Here is a 16853-nt window from a genome sequence, read left to right as displayed (position 1 = left end):
CGCTGCTGCTGCGTATGTTAGTCACTCAGTTTGCCCTACTCTCTGTGACTCCATGGACTGTAGCCCACCAGGCTCCTCTGTCCACGGGATTCTCCAGGCAAGAATACTGGAGTGAGGAGCCATTCCCTTCTCCAGGGGATCTTCCCGACCCAGGGATCCAACCTGGGTCTCCTAAACTGCAGGCAGATTCTCTACCACCTGAGCCACCAGGCAAGCCTGATTTAATGCTAATATCATCTAAAAAATACCTTTGCAGTAACATCTAGACTCACATTTCACCAGAAACTGGGTACGATGACCTCACCAAGAAGGCACATAAAATCAATCACCTCCGCACACTGAGAGTCTTTACCACTTTATTTTTTATTTTGGCATGTGAGACGGTTCTGCAACCAGGGGTTGAACCCAGGTCTTCACAGTGAAGGCCCCAAGTTCTAACCACTAGGTCACCAGGGAACCCAAAGGGTCTTTACCACTTTCAGTCTCTAGGTCAGAGGCAAGGCCCCGGGCACAACCTCCAAGAACCTGGGTAAGCAGAGACGAGTCACACGGGATGGGAAGTCCAGCTCGAATCCAGCTCACACCCAGGTGTGGGGCTGGTGGGGAAGTGCAGGGAGAGAAGGAAAAGGTCCCCCAGGCTTCTGGCTGAGGGTGAGCCCTGCCCATTTCCCCAAGACCTTTTCTCTGGGCAGTGGGGAGGGCAAGAATGGACCAGGGAAGGAGCTCTGGCCGGCGGACTCTTCCCCACCCCACTCCTCCTTGGGGCCTCACTGCCCCACAGGTGGAAGAACCTGGGGCCACAACCAGCAGCACCGAGAGGTATCGGTGAGTCCCAGAGACTGCAGGGCGAGGGCAGTGTCCCTGGGGAGGGAGCGGCTCTGCCCATCTCCGGGAGTCAGGGAGTTTGTCCTCATTTTCCAGGGACTCTGGGAGGGCGGCGGTGCAGGTGGAGGTGGGTGGAGTGAAAGGGCCCAAGCAACAGGCCCATGAAGGCCCAGAGCTTCCTGGCAGGGTCTCAGGCTCTCTCCCATCCCAGTGTCCCTGGGTTCTGCCCACAGGTTCTCCTCAGTGGCCAGACTCCCTCCAGAGCAGGGCCCATGTGCGACACACCTGCTCTCGAGTCCCCAGCCAGCTGCCCCTGCTCCTCTGGGTTTCCTGGCCAGCTGCCACCAGTTTTCCAAAAGTAAGTTGTTTCTCTAATTCCACCCCACTGCCCGTTCTCTTATTCCAGGCCTTCCCCCACCTCCCAGAGCCCCGTGCCCCTCAGAGTGCCCCCACGTCTGAGCCCTAGCTCATGGACCATCCTCCCACTGAGACACATCACAGCACAAATACCTTTATCAAGCTCCCCATGCCTGACCAGGCTGATTCTTAGCCAGCAGGAGATTTATGGAGAGGTGAGAATTCTCACAACGGGTTAATTGGAACCTTCCGTGTCTGTTTCCATCTCCGAGAACCTTCCCCTCCTGATGGTCTCTAGGCTGGCAGCTGCTTGGAAACCCTGTGGGAGTTTTTACCCCAAAACTCCACAACTCTAGGAGAAAATGGGGATGAGGTCTGCAACTGGGAATGACAGGAAGTCCAGCAGACAGGCTCATTCCAGGAAAACTCAACTGAAGGGAGTTCTTTTATCTGGAGAGGTGGATGGAGGCTATTTACAGGAAACGGGGAGCATCCAGAATGCGTGGATGCTAAGTCACTTCAGTTGTGTCTGACTCTTTGTGACCCCATGGTCTGCAGCCTGTCAGGCTCCTCTGTCCAGTGGATTCTCCAGGAAAGAATACTGGAGTAGGTTGCCATTTCCTTTTCCACAGAGACAGGGATATAAACAGTCTGGGAAGCTGGAGGGGAATTCCTGGGTCCCCAGGACATGGGTGGGGACTGGAGATGATGGGAGCTCAGCAAGGAAGGCGTCTTGAAGGTCCCTGTGCTCCTAAGTCCTATGGGCCTGACTCCAGACTCACTGAAGGTGTCTTTGCCTCTGGGAGAGGGGGGAGTGTTGGGCTGGAAGAAGGTGCCCAATTGCTTCAGCTTCCCATTTGAGGAGGAAGGGGACAATCGTCTGGCTCAGAGGCAGAAATCATCCCATTCTGGCTGGCACTGCACTGCTGCCTGCTTCAGGTGACATGGGAAGGCTGTGCCCAAGGGGCCACAAGGGAGAAGGGCTGAGCCTCCTGACTGGCTTCAGCTGATAAAGACTGAACTTCTGCATGCCTTCACCAAGGCGGCTAAGTACAGCTGTGCAGGGTGTGCACTGCACAAGGGTGTCTGGATGGGGTTGAACTTGCCAAGCTTTGACTGTGTCTCAGCCAACCAGACAGGTGTCTCCTAGTTCTCACAAAGGGGCTGTGTGGGCCTGGGGTGGCCTTAGGTCTCCCTGGAAGCAACTGAGGGGATGAGGCATCCTTGGGCCATCTGCACTTCTCACTGAATGGCCTTCACACCTCCAGTCCTTGGCTGCCAGGAGCAGGGGTGTGGCCACGCTCCATGGAGGGGCAGTGAGCTCATGAAACATGCCCCTTATAGGGACCACTCTCTCTTCAAGCTGGGTTCTGCTCTCCTCTTCCTCCAATATTAATTCATCTTGGCCACCACCATCTCGACATCTTATTTTAACAAATAAGCCACTGAAAAAAGTACCAGTTAGGTCTTCCCGGGTGGCTCAGTGGTAAAGAATCCGTCTGCCAATGCAGGAGATGTGGGTTTGATCCCTGACTTGGGAAGATCCCATATGTCACAGAGCAACTAAGCCCGTGCACCACAACTACTGAGCCTGTGCTCTGGAGCCCGGGAGCGGCACCTAGTGAAGCCCTCGTGCCCTGGAGCCCGTGCTCTGCAACAAGAGAAGCCACCGCAGTGAGAACCCCAAGTGCTGCAACTAGAGAGTAGCCCCACTCTGCGCAGCTAGAGAAGAGGCCATGCAGCAACCGAGACCCAGCGCGGTCAACTACAAATGAATGAAAGAAACAGTGCCACTTGCAGAATGTGCTGGGGGACAGATGGGGGCCAAGGCCATGAGACAGAGGTGTGGGCAGGAGAGGCTCAGGCCTGAGCACCAGGGCCACTGGGAGGGGCTGTCAGGGGAGGAGAGACAAAGCCCCACCTGGGAGCTGGTCCGTTTGGGAGCCCTGAGGGAGGAGAGGTTTGTGCCCGTATGTGGGGATCAGTCCTAGCTCTTGCACAAACTGGGGACAAGGGAGTGACATCAGAGCATGACAGGGACTCTGGCTCACGTGTGAATGAACGGGTCCATCCAGATGCCACAGGAGCCTGGTAGAAGCTGTGAGGCGGTCGGGAACCTCAGTGGTTCCTCAGCCACACAGCCTCTCACTGTGCTGGCCAGAGAAGGGAAAGGGGCTGTGCTGGGGCCAGGGCCAAGGGTCCCCGGTCCCCAGAGAAGGCTGCCACAACTTGGAGCCCTTTTTCAAGGCCTTGTTGAGCACATGCTGGCTTCCTGATCCTCATAATCTGTCCATGAGGTGGGGGAACAATTTTACTCCGGTTTCTCCTGCTTCCCAGGGCCTAGAGCAGTGCCTGGAGGGGCAGACACCGGACTGTACAACAGACGGATCTCTTCGAGGTCTTATTTTGGCTCATCTGTATTTTCTCATTTTTGAACAACTGTCTTGTTCAGTTGCTCAGTCATGTCCGACTTTGTGACCCCGTGGACTGCAGCACTCCAGGCTTCCCTGTCCTTCACCAACTCCCAGAGTTTACTGGGAGTTGGACTCATGTCCATTGAGTCGATGATGCCATCCAACCGTCTCATCCTCTGTCGTCCCCTTTTCTTCCTGTCTTCAATCTTCCCCAGCATCAGGGTCTTTGCCAATGGGTTAGCTCTTCACATCAGGTGGCCAAAGTATTGGAGTTTCAGCTTCAGCATCAGTCCTTCCAGTGAATACTCAGGGTTGATGTCCTATAGGATTGACTGGTTGGATCTCCCTGCAGCCCAAGGGAGTCTCAAGAGACTTCTCCAGCACCACAGTTCAAAAGCAGCATTGTTCAAAACAATGATGATGCACTGTTTTTTTTTTAATAAAGAAAACCTACCGTTTCTTACTTTAAGTGAGATCCTGTTGACCTCATAGGAGTATTTAAAGAGCTAAATAAACAGGAGAAAATGCTTTATGGACCGGGAAGCAGGGCATGGGCAGGAGGGATGTCCCTAGAGCTTCCCCCACTCAAGGCGCTGGCCCCTACCAGACTAGACAACGAAATGACCCCTACTTCTTCCTGTTCTCACGGTCCCCGGCTGCCTTCCTGCTATGAAGGCTAGAGGGTGGGGGCAGCCCTGGGAAGCTGACCAAGATGAGCTGAACAACAGAGATGCAAAGTCTGCTTCTCACCCAGGGAAAGGGAGAGACACAGAGAAGAGACGGTGGGAGGGGGAGCGGGAGAGGCCGAGAAAAGCTGGGACGCAGAGGACAGCGTGGGCAGGGGCAGCCGTGGCTGGGGGCATGGCCCTCAGGCCCAACGTGAGGCTACTCTGCAGGTGAACACTGTCCTTCTCCACTCCTGCCTGACTCCTTGTCTATACTGGTGAAGATGAAGTTAGAAACATTGAAATGCCACATCGCCTGAACAGCAGCCGTCGGCAGAACTCCATATGGCTGCAGCAGCCAGGAGTCTGAGCTAATAAAAGTTGAAAAAAAAAAAAAAGAAGAAGGCTGGGAAATGCTCCCAGAGAGCCACGTGGGCACCGCTTGGGCCAGCGAGTGGGGTGGGGAGGAGAGCCAGGCACCATGAAGGCCAGCCCCCACCCCTGCCTGGCTGGCCAAGGTCACTGTGCTCATCAGGACAGCCACTTCCAGGGGCAGCGATGGAGCCTGCCATTTTTGACCACTGCCCCCACCCCAACCCGTTTCTCCTAATGAAAGTGGATAGGACACAGCTGGCAGGCCAGGGGAGGGAGGTGGATGGCAGGCTGAGACCCCCACTTTGGGGAGGGGATCTCCTCGGATGTGGACCCCATCCCTTGAGCATCCTGATGGGGAAGCCTGACCAAGACCTGAGTCACCTGGATAACTCTCTTGGAGGTGGCTTCTGCCTGCAGGAGGTTGGGGGGATTGTTTTGGCAGGTGCAGGGGAGGTCTCTCCCCACCAGACCTGCAGTCAGGACAGCTGGCCCAGCCTCAGGCCCTGGGGTCACTCCTGGCCACACAGAGGTGGCCGCATCCCTGGCCTTGGAAACCAGCAGAGCAGGCCCTGGCCTAGGGCTCCCCCTGCCTCGGCATCACTGGAAATGCCCAGCCTGGCCAGAGAGCAGCAGGGCTTAGAGAGGGAGGAAGCTTTCTCTCTGCGGATGGAATCAACATGATTCAGCACAAGGAGCGTGGAGGCCGGGCCCTCCAGCCAGGCTCCGCTCCCTGCTGCCACCTCAGCAGAGGCCCCAGACAGCACCTGCCATGGGGTCCCTGCGGTGCCCACGGAGGCCGGGCACCATGCCACTCCTCTCTCCAAGAACACCACTGCCTGGCGGGCTGCCAAGAACAGCCAAGTCCTGTGGACAGGGCTCCCGGGAATCTAACCAAATGAAAGCAAACTCGCCAGATCTCTCGACTGCACCCACGGGCCTGGCAAATAAGCCCCGGGGTACACAGCCCGGACCCAAGGGCTTGCTGGGGACACACCAAGACAGCGTGTCCCTGGCGCACGACTTACTGCAGCTCGCCACGACCTAGCGGTGTCAACCGCCTGCCAGGGACAGAGGTGGTGGTGGGGGTCTCCACTCTCAGAAAGTGTGGGACTTAGTCTAACAAAATGGACAGTGGGGAAAATGACGTACATATGGATGATTAAATCCATACAGCCTAACCGGCAACTGAATCTCAGAGTCTGTGGGCTGATGTGGCCCAGGAGGGTGGCCTTGGAAACGTAAGGAGCATTCCATGGAAATGAGGACGTGCATCCCAGGTGGAGAAGATCAAGGCTAAGGGTGGGGAACTCCCCGCTTGTTCTGGGGGTTGTCAGATGAAAAGGGCAACCTCTTGCTCATCTTTCTGCCAGGCCTCTGGGTTCCCAGGGAGCGTTATCCAGACCCCTGGGGCAGCCAGCACCCTAGGTTCCTGAGGGCTCTTTTCTGCATTGCGGGGGTGGCTTGTGTTCCCAGGCATAGCGTGAGGCCAGCCCAGTCACCCTGGTCACGTGGCCTGAGCCACACCATCAGGCTGACCCTAGAACTGCCCTGCCCAACAAGGCTGAACCATATAAACCAACCCAATCAGATCCTCTTTATGGAAAAACTGGGAGATGGGTCACTTCAGCTTGGTGTGTGCTGGGGGAACTGAGCCCCTACTCTGGTGCTCCATGAGGCTGGGAGACGACCGAGTCTGGGACCCGGGGACTCAGAGCAATCCCTGTACCCAAGAGATGACCCCCGCCTCCTACATGGGCTGGCACTCGCCCTCTCTCCACAACTAATGGGTCCTTCTTCCCAGCGCATCTTGAAGATTGCAGGTGTGAGCTGAAGACTTAGGAAGTGACACCTGGAGAAGGGGGAGGTCTGGGGGAGGGGAGCGGAGCAGCCTCTTTCATCCACAATTAGCTTCTTTCACCCCCCAGCTCCTTGAGCGCTGCCCCACACTACTTCTGAACTTTCAGTGAGTTCTGGCCCAGACTGAGCCCTAGTCAGGCAGACAGAATCTAAAACCTCCTGGGCCCAGCCTGAGAAAGGTGACCGAGACCCTGCCAGCAGCCCGGCCAGACCCCAAGCAAATTCTCTTGTTCCTTGCCGTTGTTGCCGTGAGAACGGGTTTAGGTTTGCAGAGCCGACGCAATCTCACACAGTTGTAGCATCTGCTCTGCTCAGTACCTTAGATACCCTCAGGGAAACGAGGAACACAACTCACAGGTTATCGGCTAGGTCCCAAGTGGGAGCAGACTGAGGACCGGAATGCAAGCTGCCCGAGCTGACCCTAGGCCCCAGGCTCTTCTCAAGATGGCAGGGCTCCTCAAGGGAAGGGGACTCCCCTTGGCTCCTTCCCTCAGCAGGCAGCTTCCTGGCAGCCTGCTTCCCTCCCCACTGCACAGCTCAGCATCCTAAACACCAAGGAGGCCTCCCCATACTGCTCAGGCAAGGGACATGCAGGGACAGGCTGGAGAGTCTCCAGTCAGGAAACTTTCCCCCAAATCTAAGACCAGAGAGACTCCTAGATTCAGAAGCAGAGGCACCAGCAGCCACAGTCCTTCAGCCCACTGCGACTGTCACACGTGGTCCCCAGGCCCGTTTCCATATCTTGAGCCTGTCACAAGTCACACAGGTTGGGAAGGAGAGGTCCCAGACAGGGGTATATTCTGAACCTGGGGTCTGTGAACCCTCCAACATTCTTGCAGGACTGTGAATGTTGGCACATTGTTCTGGGAAGAGTGTGGAGAGATCGTTCAGGGCTCCAAAGAGCTCATGGCCCATAGAGACCAGGACAACCTCCAGCCCCCTCCCACGGGGCTCTGGGCAGCCACACACATGGACAAACACAGGAGAAGGTGAGGATGACCGTGACCGTGACCGTCTGGGCTCCCATTCCCTCTGCCTGTTCACCTGTTCACCAATGCCCACCCTTGTGCTCTGTGGGGCAGGGACAGTGTCCCAGCATGACCGAACCCTGAGCTCCGCACACCCACCTCCACCTCCTGTTACTGATACGCCCCTGCTGGTCCGACCCTAGGGAGCTCTGGGTGTTTCCTGTCTCTCAGTGACTGCTCATTCGATTTCTGAACATCACCACCCCCGGCCTAGAGGAGGAAACTGGAAAGGAAAACAAGATTTGGGGGAAAGAGCCACTTCTGTGCACAGCACAGATGCAGCTCCTCATCCCTCCAAACAGCCTCAGGGTCCTAGAAAACCACCTCTTGCTTCCCACGGACATTTGGACATTGGGGCTCCCGTCCTATGCTGCCCAGGTCTCCCAGCCACTCCCTGGAGGGCCCTGATCTGCACCTTAGGCAGGCCCGTTGCCGGCTCTGCAGAGCCCACAGGCCTCAACCAGAGGTCACGAGAGCCCAGGATGTGCCTGGAGCAGGAGGGCAAGTTATTCTGCTGTTTTTGCAGCAAAGGGGAAGCCTGGCTGACCTCCTCCGACCCTTATCAGCTGTGCCACTGTGTCAGGACAGAAGAGTGTCAGGACACCAACGAGCCACCATCTGTTAGGAAATGCTCCCTGTCTCCGGACGCTGTGGGTGACACAGACAGTATTAGTTGCTCAGTCGTGTCTGTCTCTGTGACTCCATGGACTGAGGCCTCTGTCCATGGGATCCTCCAGGCAAGAATACTGGAGTGAGTAGCCATTCCCTTCTCCAGGGGATCTTCCCGACCCAGGGATCAAACCCAGGTCTCCCGCATTGCAGGCGGATTCTTTACTGTCTGAGCCATCAGGGAAGCCTGTGGGGGACACAGGGATGTGTCTACTCTCCAAAAACCAGGGGGAAGCTCAGGTTCTCCAGGATGTGGAATCACACTCATCTTGCAGGCCCCACCCGAATGACTGGCCCTCGAGAACAGGGGCTGCACTCTGCTTTTTCAGCCCCAGGAGGGCTTGCCTCGACCCCCACTGTCAGCCCCTCCATGGTCCTGTACCCTCTGCAGCACCCACCCCAGTGCCAGGAGACAGCATACAATCAGAGAAAGCATCTCACCGTCTGGTTGCAAATGGATATGATGGTCTGGAAAACCCATTATTCTGATAGAAAGCAAAACAGTTTCCACAGAGGCCATAACCTGGCTTTCAGTTCTTGAAAGACAAAGAAACACACACCACTAAAAAGTTACTAAGTGTGAATTGTCATCTTTCTCTGAAGATTCAGTTCAGAGATGGCACCTGGGGAAACAGCAGCATCTCAGGTAGCCTTCTGGATGCTATTTGGGAAAGTGGAGGGGAGAGCAGAAACCCCAGGCTTCCCAAGCCCCCAGGCCTCTGGCTCCCTCTCCCTGTGTGCACACACCTTGGGAACACACACTCCAGGGTGACCACACACCAGATACCTAGTGGGGTAGGGGGGTGGTACAGACTCCAGGAGGGATGAGGGTCTGATTGATTTCTGAAGCTTCCCCCAGGAAGGCTCTCTGACCGCCTCTTTCAACACTGATGGTAGAACTTCAGACAGGCCACCTCAGAGCCCCTTCCCCATCCCCACTAGACTCCACCACTGAGCCAGAATATGGGGCTTGGACTCAGCTCCCCCACAAAGGTCGGCCAGGACAAACCCTAGGGATGCAGGAGGGGCGCCTTCCTGCCTCTCTCCCACTGGACAGAATCCACAGAAGGGATGAAAAAGTGAAGAAGGAAAACAAGCCCAAGAGAAGTGGACAGCAACGGCCCCAGGGAGACCCAAAGCAGAGGGGACCCTCCAGAGGTGCCAAGGCAGTGCCTAACCAGGGGGATCAGGCTGAGGGCAGGGCGCAGGCAGCCTTGGAAGGCCCTGCGGCCAGCCGGTTCCACGGGAACCGGGCCAGCTCCCCCACCCCACCGCTTGGCTCCAGGCTGAGCTCCAGTCAAAGTTAGTCAGGGGAGAGAAGACCTGTCTCCCACCTGAACCCCCTCTCACCTAGGGTGCCTCCCAGCGAGCGAAGCCCCTGGGGGCTGGAATCTCACCAGTCCCAGAGCTGTGCCCTTGGACTCCCCCTGGGGAAGCTGACAACTGCGCATTCCTTGAGGACCCTTGATGGGAGAGAGTGCCAGTGGATAGGGGGTAAGAGAAGCACCTTGGCTCAGGCAGGCGTCCCCCGCCGCCCACCGCCCCGGGCCAGCCTCCTCCTCTGCCTGCGGAGGAGAGAAACGAGGACGTTATTCCAACAGGTCCCCCTCGGCCGGGCCTCTCCGGGCAGCCTTCCTCCGCCCTGCCCCGAGGCCTCAAATTCAGGGGCAGCGCCGAGGCACCTGCGGCTAGACCGGGCCCGGTCCCCGCGAGAAGGGGCCCGGGCGGTGCCCCTGGCGCCCCGGGGCCTCCTGGGCAGGGGCGGGGCGCCCCCGCCCCCCCTCCCGGCGCTCACCTGGCGCAGGTGCTGCAGCAGCGTCCCCGCCTCCTCCCGCCGGCCCTGGCGCAACATCCGCAGCAGCTCCTGGACCATGCCGACGCGCCGGTGGTAGGGGGGCAGCCCCGCGCCCGCGCCCGCGCGCCCCGCCTTGTCCCCGGCGCGCAGCAGCAGCGACGCCCAGAAGTCGGGCCGCTCGCGCCGGGGGCCCGGCGCCGCGCCGGGGCCGGCTCGCTCCGCCAGGCTGCCCTTGGTCTGCCGGGTGCCCATGCCGCCGCCGCCGCCGCGCTCTCCGCGTCCCCGCCGCCGTCCGCCCGCCCCTCGGCCGCCCGGCGCGCGCCTCCCGGGCGCAACTTTGGGGGAACTGTTGCGCGCGGGCGGGAGGGCGGGCGGGGGCGCCGGCCGCGCTCCTCCTCCGCGCTCCCCGGGCGCGCTCCCCCGGCGCTCGCCGCCCGCCGGCCCCGCCCCGGCCCGGCCGCTCCGCCCCCGGCCCCGCCAACGCGCGCCTCCGGGCCCGGCGCGCCCCTCGTCGCCTCGCCGCCCCTTGGCTCCGCTCGCCCGCCCTGCGCCCCCTCCCGGTCCTCACCACTTTCCCCAGATGCTACACGATCGCGCGTGGATGAGACCCACGGAGCGGGGCGGGGGGACATGCGCCCAGGCGACATGCTGAAAGTTTGGAGAATCGAGGCGGAGCGGGGCTGGAGTCTCAGCCCCAGAGTCGGATTTCTCAAAGTGGGCGTTGCGGAGCATCCGCGCCCAAGTCGTCTGAGGGCTTGTTGAGAACGCCGACTCCCAGTCTCGCCCCAGACCCGCTCAGTGAGAATCTCCGCCGTGGGGCCTGGCGATCTGCATTTTTAGCCTCTTGGCTGATTCTGATGGACACTCCTTTGAGACTCGGCCAGTGAGGGCCGATGGTGGTGCAGAAACCAGGTGCAAGGCTGTGTTAGGACGACTCCGTAGCCTGCAACAGTCCAGTCTCAAAAGAGCTGGACCATCCAGGGCAAAGAAGAGTCCTTTTCTCGTTTTTGCTAGCACACCTCCGGAGAAGGGTCCTGAGGGTATATCCCATGCAAAGCAGCAGGAGCATGCCTGCAAGTAGGCCCGACTGCATGTCCCTACTGTCCCCATTTACCTCCCACCCCACCCCCCACCTGGCCAGACCAACCCTCCTGTCCTTAGTGCACCAGATCACCCCCTGGCTCAGACGGTGCTTGGAACGCCCAGGGCAGCCCAGCCAGAGAGAAGGCCCAGGCACCTGGGGACCTTCCCCAGCCTGACCACCAGAGGCCTGGGGTGACTGCCCTGGTCCCAGGTTGGGGCTGCAGGAGGAGCAGCAGTCATGTCTCTTGCCTCTGACCCAGGGCCTGGGTGCTCCTGTGGGGCAGGAGAGCTGGGTCCTGAGCCTGGAGCATCCGGCAGGGCTCTTCTCTGTGGGATGAGAACACTGTGCCACGAACTGGGAGAGTTAAGATAGGGGTGGTGGTGTCAGAAACTCCGGGAGGATACACGTGTCCTACTCTGTGACTGACTGCTGTGTCAACCCCCAGTCCCTGGAGGATGGCCCTGTGTGGCCCTCACTGGCTTGCTCTTCCCTTTGGACGTCCGGCTCCCGAATGCCCAGCTCTGCTGGCAGAGAGCATTCAGTCTTCCTGAAGACTGGTTTCGCAGGGCTGGGTGACATCTTCCAAATTAATCCTCACCCTTTGTGTGTCAGCGTCTCCAGAGGACCCTGGCTGGGAGACACTTCGGTGCCTCTCATCTCTAACCTGCAGGATCACAGGCAAGGTGGCCACCAGGAAACCTGCTGACCTGGCCCCTTCCCAGGGATGGTGGGCTCCCCCTACCTGGAGGCACACTGCACCTGGAGTTGGCACGTCGACTGGCCGGAGGGTGTGGGGCTGGGACAACACCCTCTTGGTGGAAGTGGCCCAGGCGATCCTGAGAGTGGGGTCTACTCTCTAGCTGCGGTACTCCGGCTCCTGCATGGGCTTGGTTGCTCCGCGGCATGTGGGATCTTCCCAGCTCGGGGATGGAACCGTGTCTCCTGCACTGGCAGGTGGATTCTTTACCACTGAGCCACCAAGGAAGCCCTCTTCCATCTGTTTAGAAAGGAAACTTGTATTTGCTCCCATCTCTCCGTTACCAAGGCCCCATCTCTCTTCTTTCCTTTCGAGCCAAGTTTCTTGGAAATGCCTAGTATTTACGTCCATTCATTCCTCACACACTGTCTCTTGCCAGTGACCCAGTTGCTAAATTCAGTGGCCACATTCAGTCTTCCTTGACTCTTAAGCAGCAACTGATCCCGTTCCCTACTCTGTTTCGAAGAAAACTGCACTCCCTTGGCCTATGGGGATACTGCTCTCCTCCAGGGACGCCCTCTGGGGGCTTCCTGTGTTAGCTGAGTCCTTTCCTCGTCGCAGCCACCTGGGTGCAGGCACAGACCTCTGCCTTGGCAATGTTATTTATCCTCATGGCTTCACGAGACAAGCACACACTGATGACTCTAGGTCTTGCTTTCCAACTCACAAGCTGATAAGTTAACCTGTCACTGCTCCTCGGATGCCAATGGAAGACGTGACACTCCTGTATCAGAAATGTACGGCTTTCTACTCAGGCACACGTAGTGTGAACATCAGCATATCTGCATCGGCTCCCCTGGCCTCCGAGTCCCACTGGGATGCTGCACCTGTCGCGGGTTTACATCACCAAGGGTGGAGGATACCTGGCTGGGGAATCTACCGGTTATCTCGGAAGCAGTGAGCAAGCCTGGAGGGAACAAACACAGCACTGAGAAGTGATCCGGGTGTAAGGTGGCTAGGGGTTCTGGCTTCTTGGCACACAGGGTGAGATGGGAAGGAGTGAGGCAGGCCCTCACTCCTGAAGGAGTCTCTCTTCCGCCAGCGGGCGCTTCACACTCCACAAACAAGCACATCTCTCTTCCAGGCCTCCCCAACCGGCCCTCCGCGGGCTCTGCTTCCTGTGAGCAGCCGGAAACCCTGGAGCCGCGGTGTGCCCCGGGTATCGGAGCACCTGCGTGTGGTGAGTCCTGGTGAAAATGCGCAGGGGGTGGCGCTCGTTTGTGCGTGTTCACTGCGGGCTCCATCTCGCACTGTCTGGTACGGTGCACTTTCATCCTTTTAAACAGCTGTGAGGTCAGTCTCACTTCTGCCCTGAGTTCACAGCTGAGCATATGGGCTCTGGGACATGTTAGTGATGGGCCAGGCAGGGATTCATCTGTCTGACCTGAAAGCCCAGCTACGAATGTGACTTGAAACATGGATCTTTGCTGGACACACATTGTTGTCGTTTTCACCCCAGTCATTACATCACAACAGCCTTCTTTTAACTTCTTTCTAACTAAAGGGGAAAGTTACACACCACACACACACACACACACACACACACACACACACACACACACACAGAGGATTCAGTGACTTATATCCCTTTCTGTCCAAACTACTCAACATGGGACTTCCCAGGTGGCGCAGTGGATAAGAATCCACCTGCCAATGCAAAAGACATGGGTTCGATCCTGGTCTGGAAAGATGCCACATACCGCAAAGCAACTAAGCGAGTGCGCCACAACTACTGAGCCCACGCTGTAGCAAGAGAATCCACTACAGTGAGAAGCCTGTGCACCAAGATGAAGAGCAGCCCTCACTTGTTGCAATCAGAGAGCCCTCATACAGCACCAGAGACCCAGTTTAAATTTAAAAAATTAAAAAACAAAAACAAAAATTAAAAAAATTAAAACAAAACAAAAGACTACTTAGCGTGCATTGCTGCCCCCACGAGCGACGCTGTCACCACCTGGTGTTACTCACTCCCGTCCCGAGATGCTGTCTCCTGTGCCTTTGCACACACTGCAGTGTCTTCCTTCACCTCCTTAACAGATACTGGGTGTCCCTCAAGACTTGGTTTGGGTGTCCCCTCCCTGAGGAAGCCTTTCCTCAATGCCTCCCGCGCCATCGTCCATGTGACTGCAATACCCTGTGACTACGACCGTGTATCTCGTTTGCACTGTTTGTTGGCAGGTGCTCTTCTGTCCGGAGCACCCCCCCACCCTTCCCTTCGTTGCTCGGCTCCTCTTCTTCCCTTGCCTCCCACCAGCCGGATATGTGTCCATCTCGTGTTTCTCCTAGTCTGACTACTTGAGCCCGATGCTGCTGTCCTGGCCTGGGATCTCCTCAAGGGCTGGTTGTCCACTGGTGGCCAGTGGAGGAGCTCAGCATAAATGTGCTGAATGAAAACTGTGTGGACCCCCGTGCATGGCGGGTGCTCAGGAACCAGAGCACTAAGATGCCAGTGGGGCATGTTAACATGGGAACTACAGGTGACCTCCAGGAAATCAGTCTGCAGGGAATCGAGGTAAGAAAGTTGAGAGTGCTGATGTAGCTCCCTCTTTCAAGAGACTTGGCTGTGAGTTGGCTGGTAGCTGGTTGACTTGGGAAAGTTCCTTCTTGGTGGTGGTTTGTTACGAGTAAGCTGGAGCATTTATTTAGAGGGAACCCAGGAATCGAGCCTTTTGGTTGTTCTTTTTTATTTAAGCATCTTATTTTGGTAACTTGAGATGCATTGGAGTTTTCTCACCATCAAACCAGGAATTACAAAATTCTCATCATGATTTTTCTTTGAACATTCACTTCAGTTTCTTCTATTGTAAGATTTGAAGTTAAAATTAAAGGTCTTTCAGATTATATAAATGTTTAAGTAAAAAAATCTAATTCATGGATCAAATACTAAATATTTTTATCCACAATGTCAAGCTCTTATAGCTGCAAAGCATTTTACACTGATAATATTGAAGCCTTTTCTTAATAATCATGCAAAAATGTTTTGATAGTCCTTTTTAGAGCAGAAGAAACTGATGTTTAAAAAAATACAGAGTTTGGCTAGTGCTTCCTTGATAGTCAGAATTCAAACCCAGGTCCGCACTGCTTTAGAGAACATGTTGTTCAGTCGCCAAGTCATGTCTGACTCTTTGCGACCCCATAGACTGCAGCACGCCAGGCCTCCCTGTCCCTCACCATCTCATGGAGTTCCCCAAGCTCTTGTCCATTGAATTGGGGGTACCTCCCCACCATCTCATTCTCTGACGCCGTCTTATCCTTAGAGAATACAGATGGTCAATATAATTAAAAATTTTTATTTGAAAATGTTCTGCTGGTGCTGTTTGTCCTTGAATGTAAGGAAAGGAGTTGGCCAGGAAGAGCACAGGAGAGGAAGCACACCTAAGCCACGTCCCACCCAGTGGTGGGAGGTGGCCTAGGATGTCGCTGGAGGGATGAGTCTCAGACCAGCCTCAGGGAGACTCTGGCACAGATTTGGGAAAGGAGGAGGAAAGACATAAATAGTTTGTAGATGGAAGAAAAGCTGGGTGAGTAACCAGTGAAGGAAAGGGAGCTCTCTGGGCAGCTGGAGGGGAGCCCAGGCAGGATGGGCATGACCAGAGCCCTCTGCAGGTAGGAGACAGGAGCTTGGTGCAGCATCCTGCTTCCATGAGGTTTTGCTCCAGCAGTTCAAGAATCAGGGCCCAGAAGTGAGGGATTAGACCTGCTGGTGCTGGGGTTCCTTGGGGCAAACTGGGCGACTGTAGGTCTTGGAAGCAAAGACCTGTGGAGTACTGTCAGGGACGGAGGTGATGCCAGGACACAGGGATGGGACCCAATGTACGTCCTCCAGCGGTTCTCAAACTGGAGCAGGCATCAGAGTCCCCAGAAGGGCTCGTCAAGGGACAGACCGCCGAGCACCAGCCTCAGAGTTTCTGACTCAGTAAAGAAACTGGGACCAGCCACCTTTGTAATGAGTTTCCAGGGATCCCATGTTGCCAGGTGGCTCTGCCTGGGGACTGCACTTTGAGAAGAGCCAGAAGAGCTGGGTGTGGGGAGGAAGCAATCAGGAGTTTTTCTCCCCTAAGGTCTTGATAAGTTTGCCAAGGGGCCAGACCACTCCTGTGCTCAGAGGAGTTGAGAGCGTCCCTGAAGAGCTGGCCCCGAGAGAACACGGAAGGCACATGCACGCACAATGCAGGGGCCCTCTCTCTTAGTCCACTTTTCTCTTAAAGGAAGACCCTTCCCCCTTGCAGGATACCGCCAGCCCACTTCTCTGTTGGCAGCTGTTCCCACACATGCTGAGGTCTTCAGGGGCCCTGAATGCTACTGTGTGCTGGGGGCGAACGTGAACCCCTGTGTTTGAATCCCCAATTGCAAGCAGACCACTGGTGATATACCTGGCATAGGACCAGCTCTCATTAGGAAGCTTGAAGTCCCAGGATAACTGACCCAGGCCTTTGCTGGCAAGAACACTCTCAGACTGTCAGCAAGGCAAGTGAGAGAAGTGACCTGGGAGGGAGAAGGGCTGGTTGCATCAGGAGAACGAGCACCCAGGGCTCCACAAGTTCCAACGCTCGCCTTGCAGACGGAGCTCCAGGAGGACACGTCCTAGAATCCATCCACTCAGGGCCTCTGAGAACCATGTACAAGGCTGACTGCACACTTTCCTTCTACTTCCCTAATTGTTTCTCCATTTCTCCATGTATGGCTTGCTTTAATTTGGTTGTTTAGTTATGTAACAAGCACCCACGAGCTCACCATCCAAAACAAAACAAAGCCAAACCAGACCCATGGCAATAAGCAACCTTTCATCCCTGTATGCCATTGCCTGACCCCCCTTTCTCTTTATATTATTTTAATGTTTCTCTACATAATGGAGAAATCAAACACATCCAAAGCTAGAGAGACTAGGTTATTCACATGTCCTCCTTGTCCCCCTTTAACTTCTCAAAACATGCCCACTCTTGTTTCATCCATTTTCTCTGTTTCCACGTACTTTAGGTAGTTGTATTGCATTTATAAAAGCGATAAAGGGTTAGTCATTCGGTCAT

General features: G+C 56.4%; 1 protein-coding gene across 1 annotated transcript in view; it reads right to left on the bottom strand.

The window, feature by feature from the left end:
• LRRC75A (leucine rich repeat containing 75A) overlaps positions 1-10237 on the bottom strand; it is a 33934-nt gene extending 23697 nt beyond the window's left edge. Inside the window, exon 1 of the mRNA XM_068978775.1 lies at positions 9986-10237. Coding sequence (XP_068834876.1) covers positions 9986-10237 — 252 coding nt within the window. The remainder of the gene's footprint in view (positions 1-9985) is intronic.
• Between the last annotated feature and the right edge of the window lie 6616 nt (positions 10238-16853).

This window comes from Capricornis sumatraensis, chromosome 8 (genome assembly GCF_032405125.1).
Source record: "Capricornis sumatraensis isolate serow.1 chromosome 8, serow.2, whole genome shotgun sequence".
NCBI lineage: Eukaryota > Metazoa > Chordata > Mammalia > Artiodactyla > Bovidae > Capricornis > Capricornis sumatraensis.
Note: the sequence above shows the minus strand (reverse complement) of the source record. Positions and strands in the feature narration are given on the sequence as shown.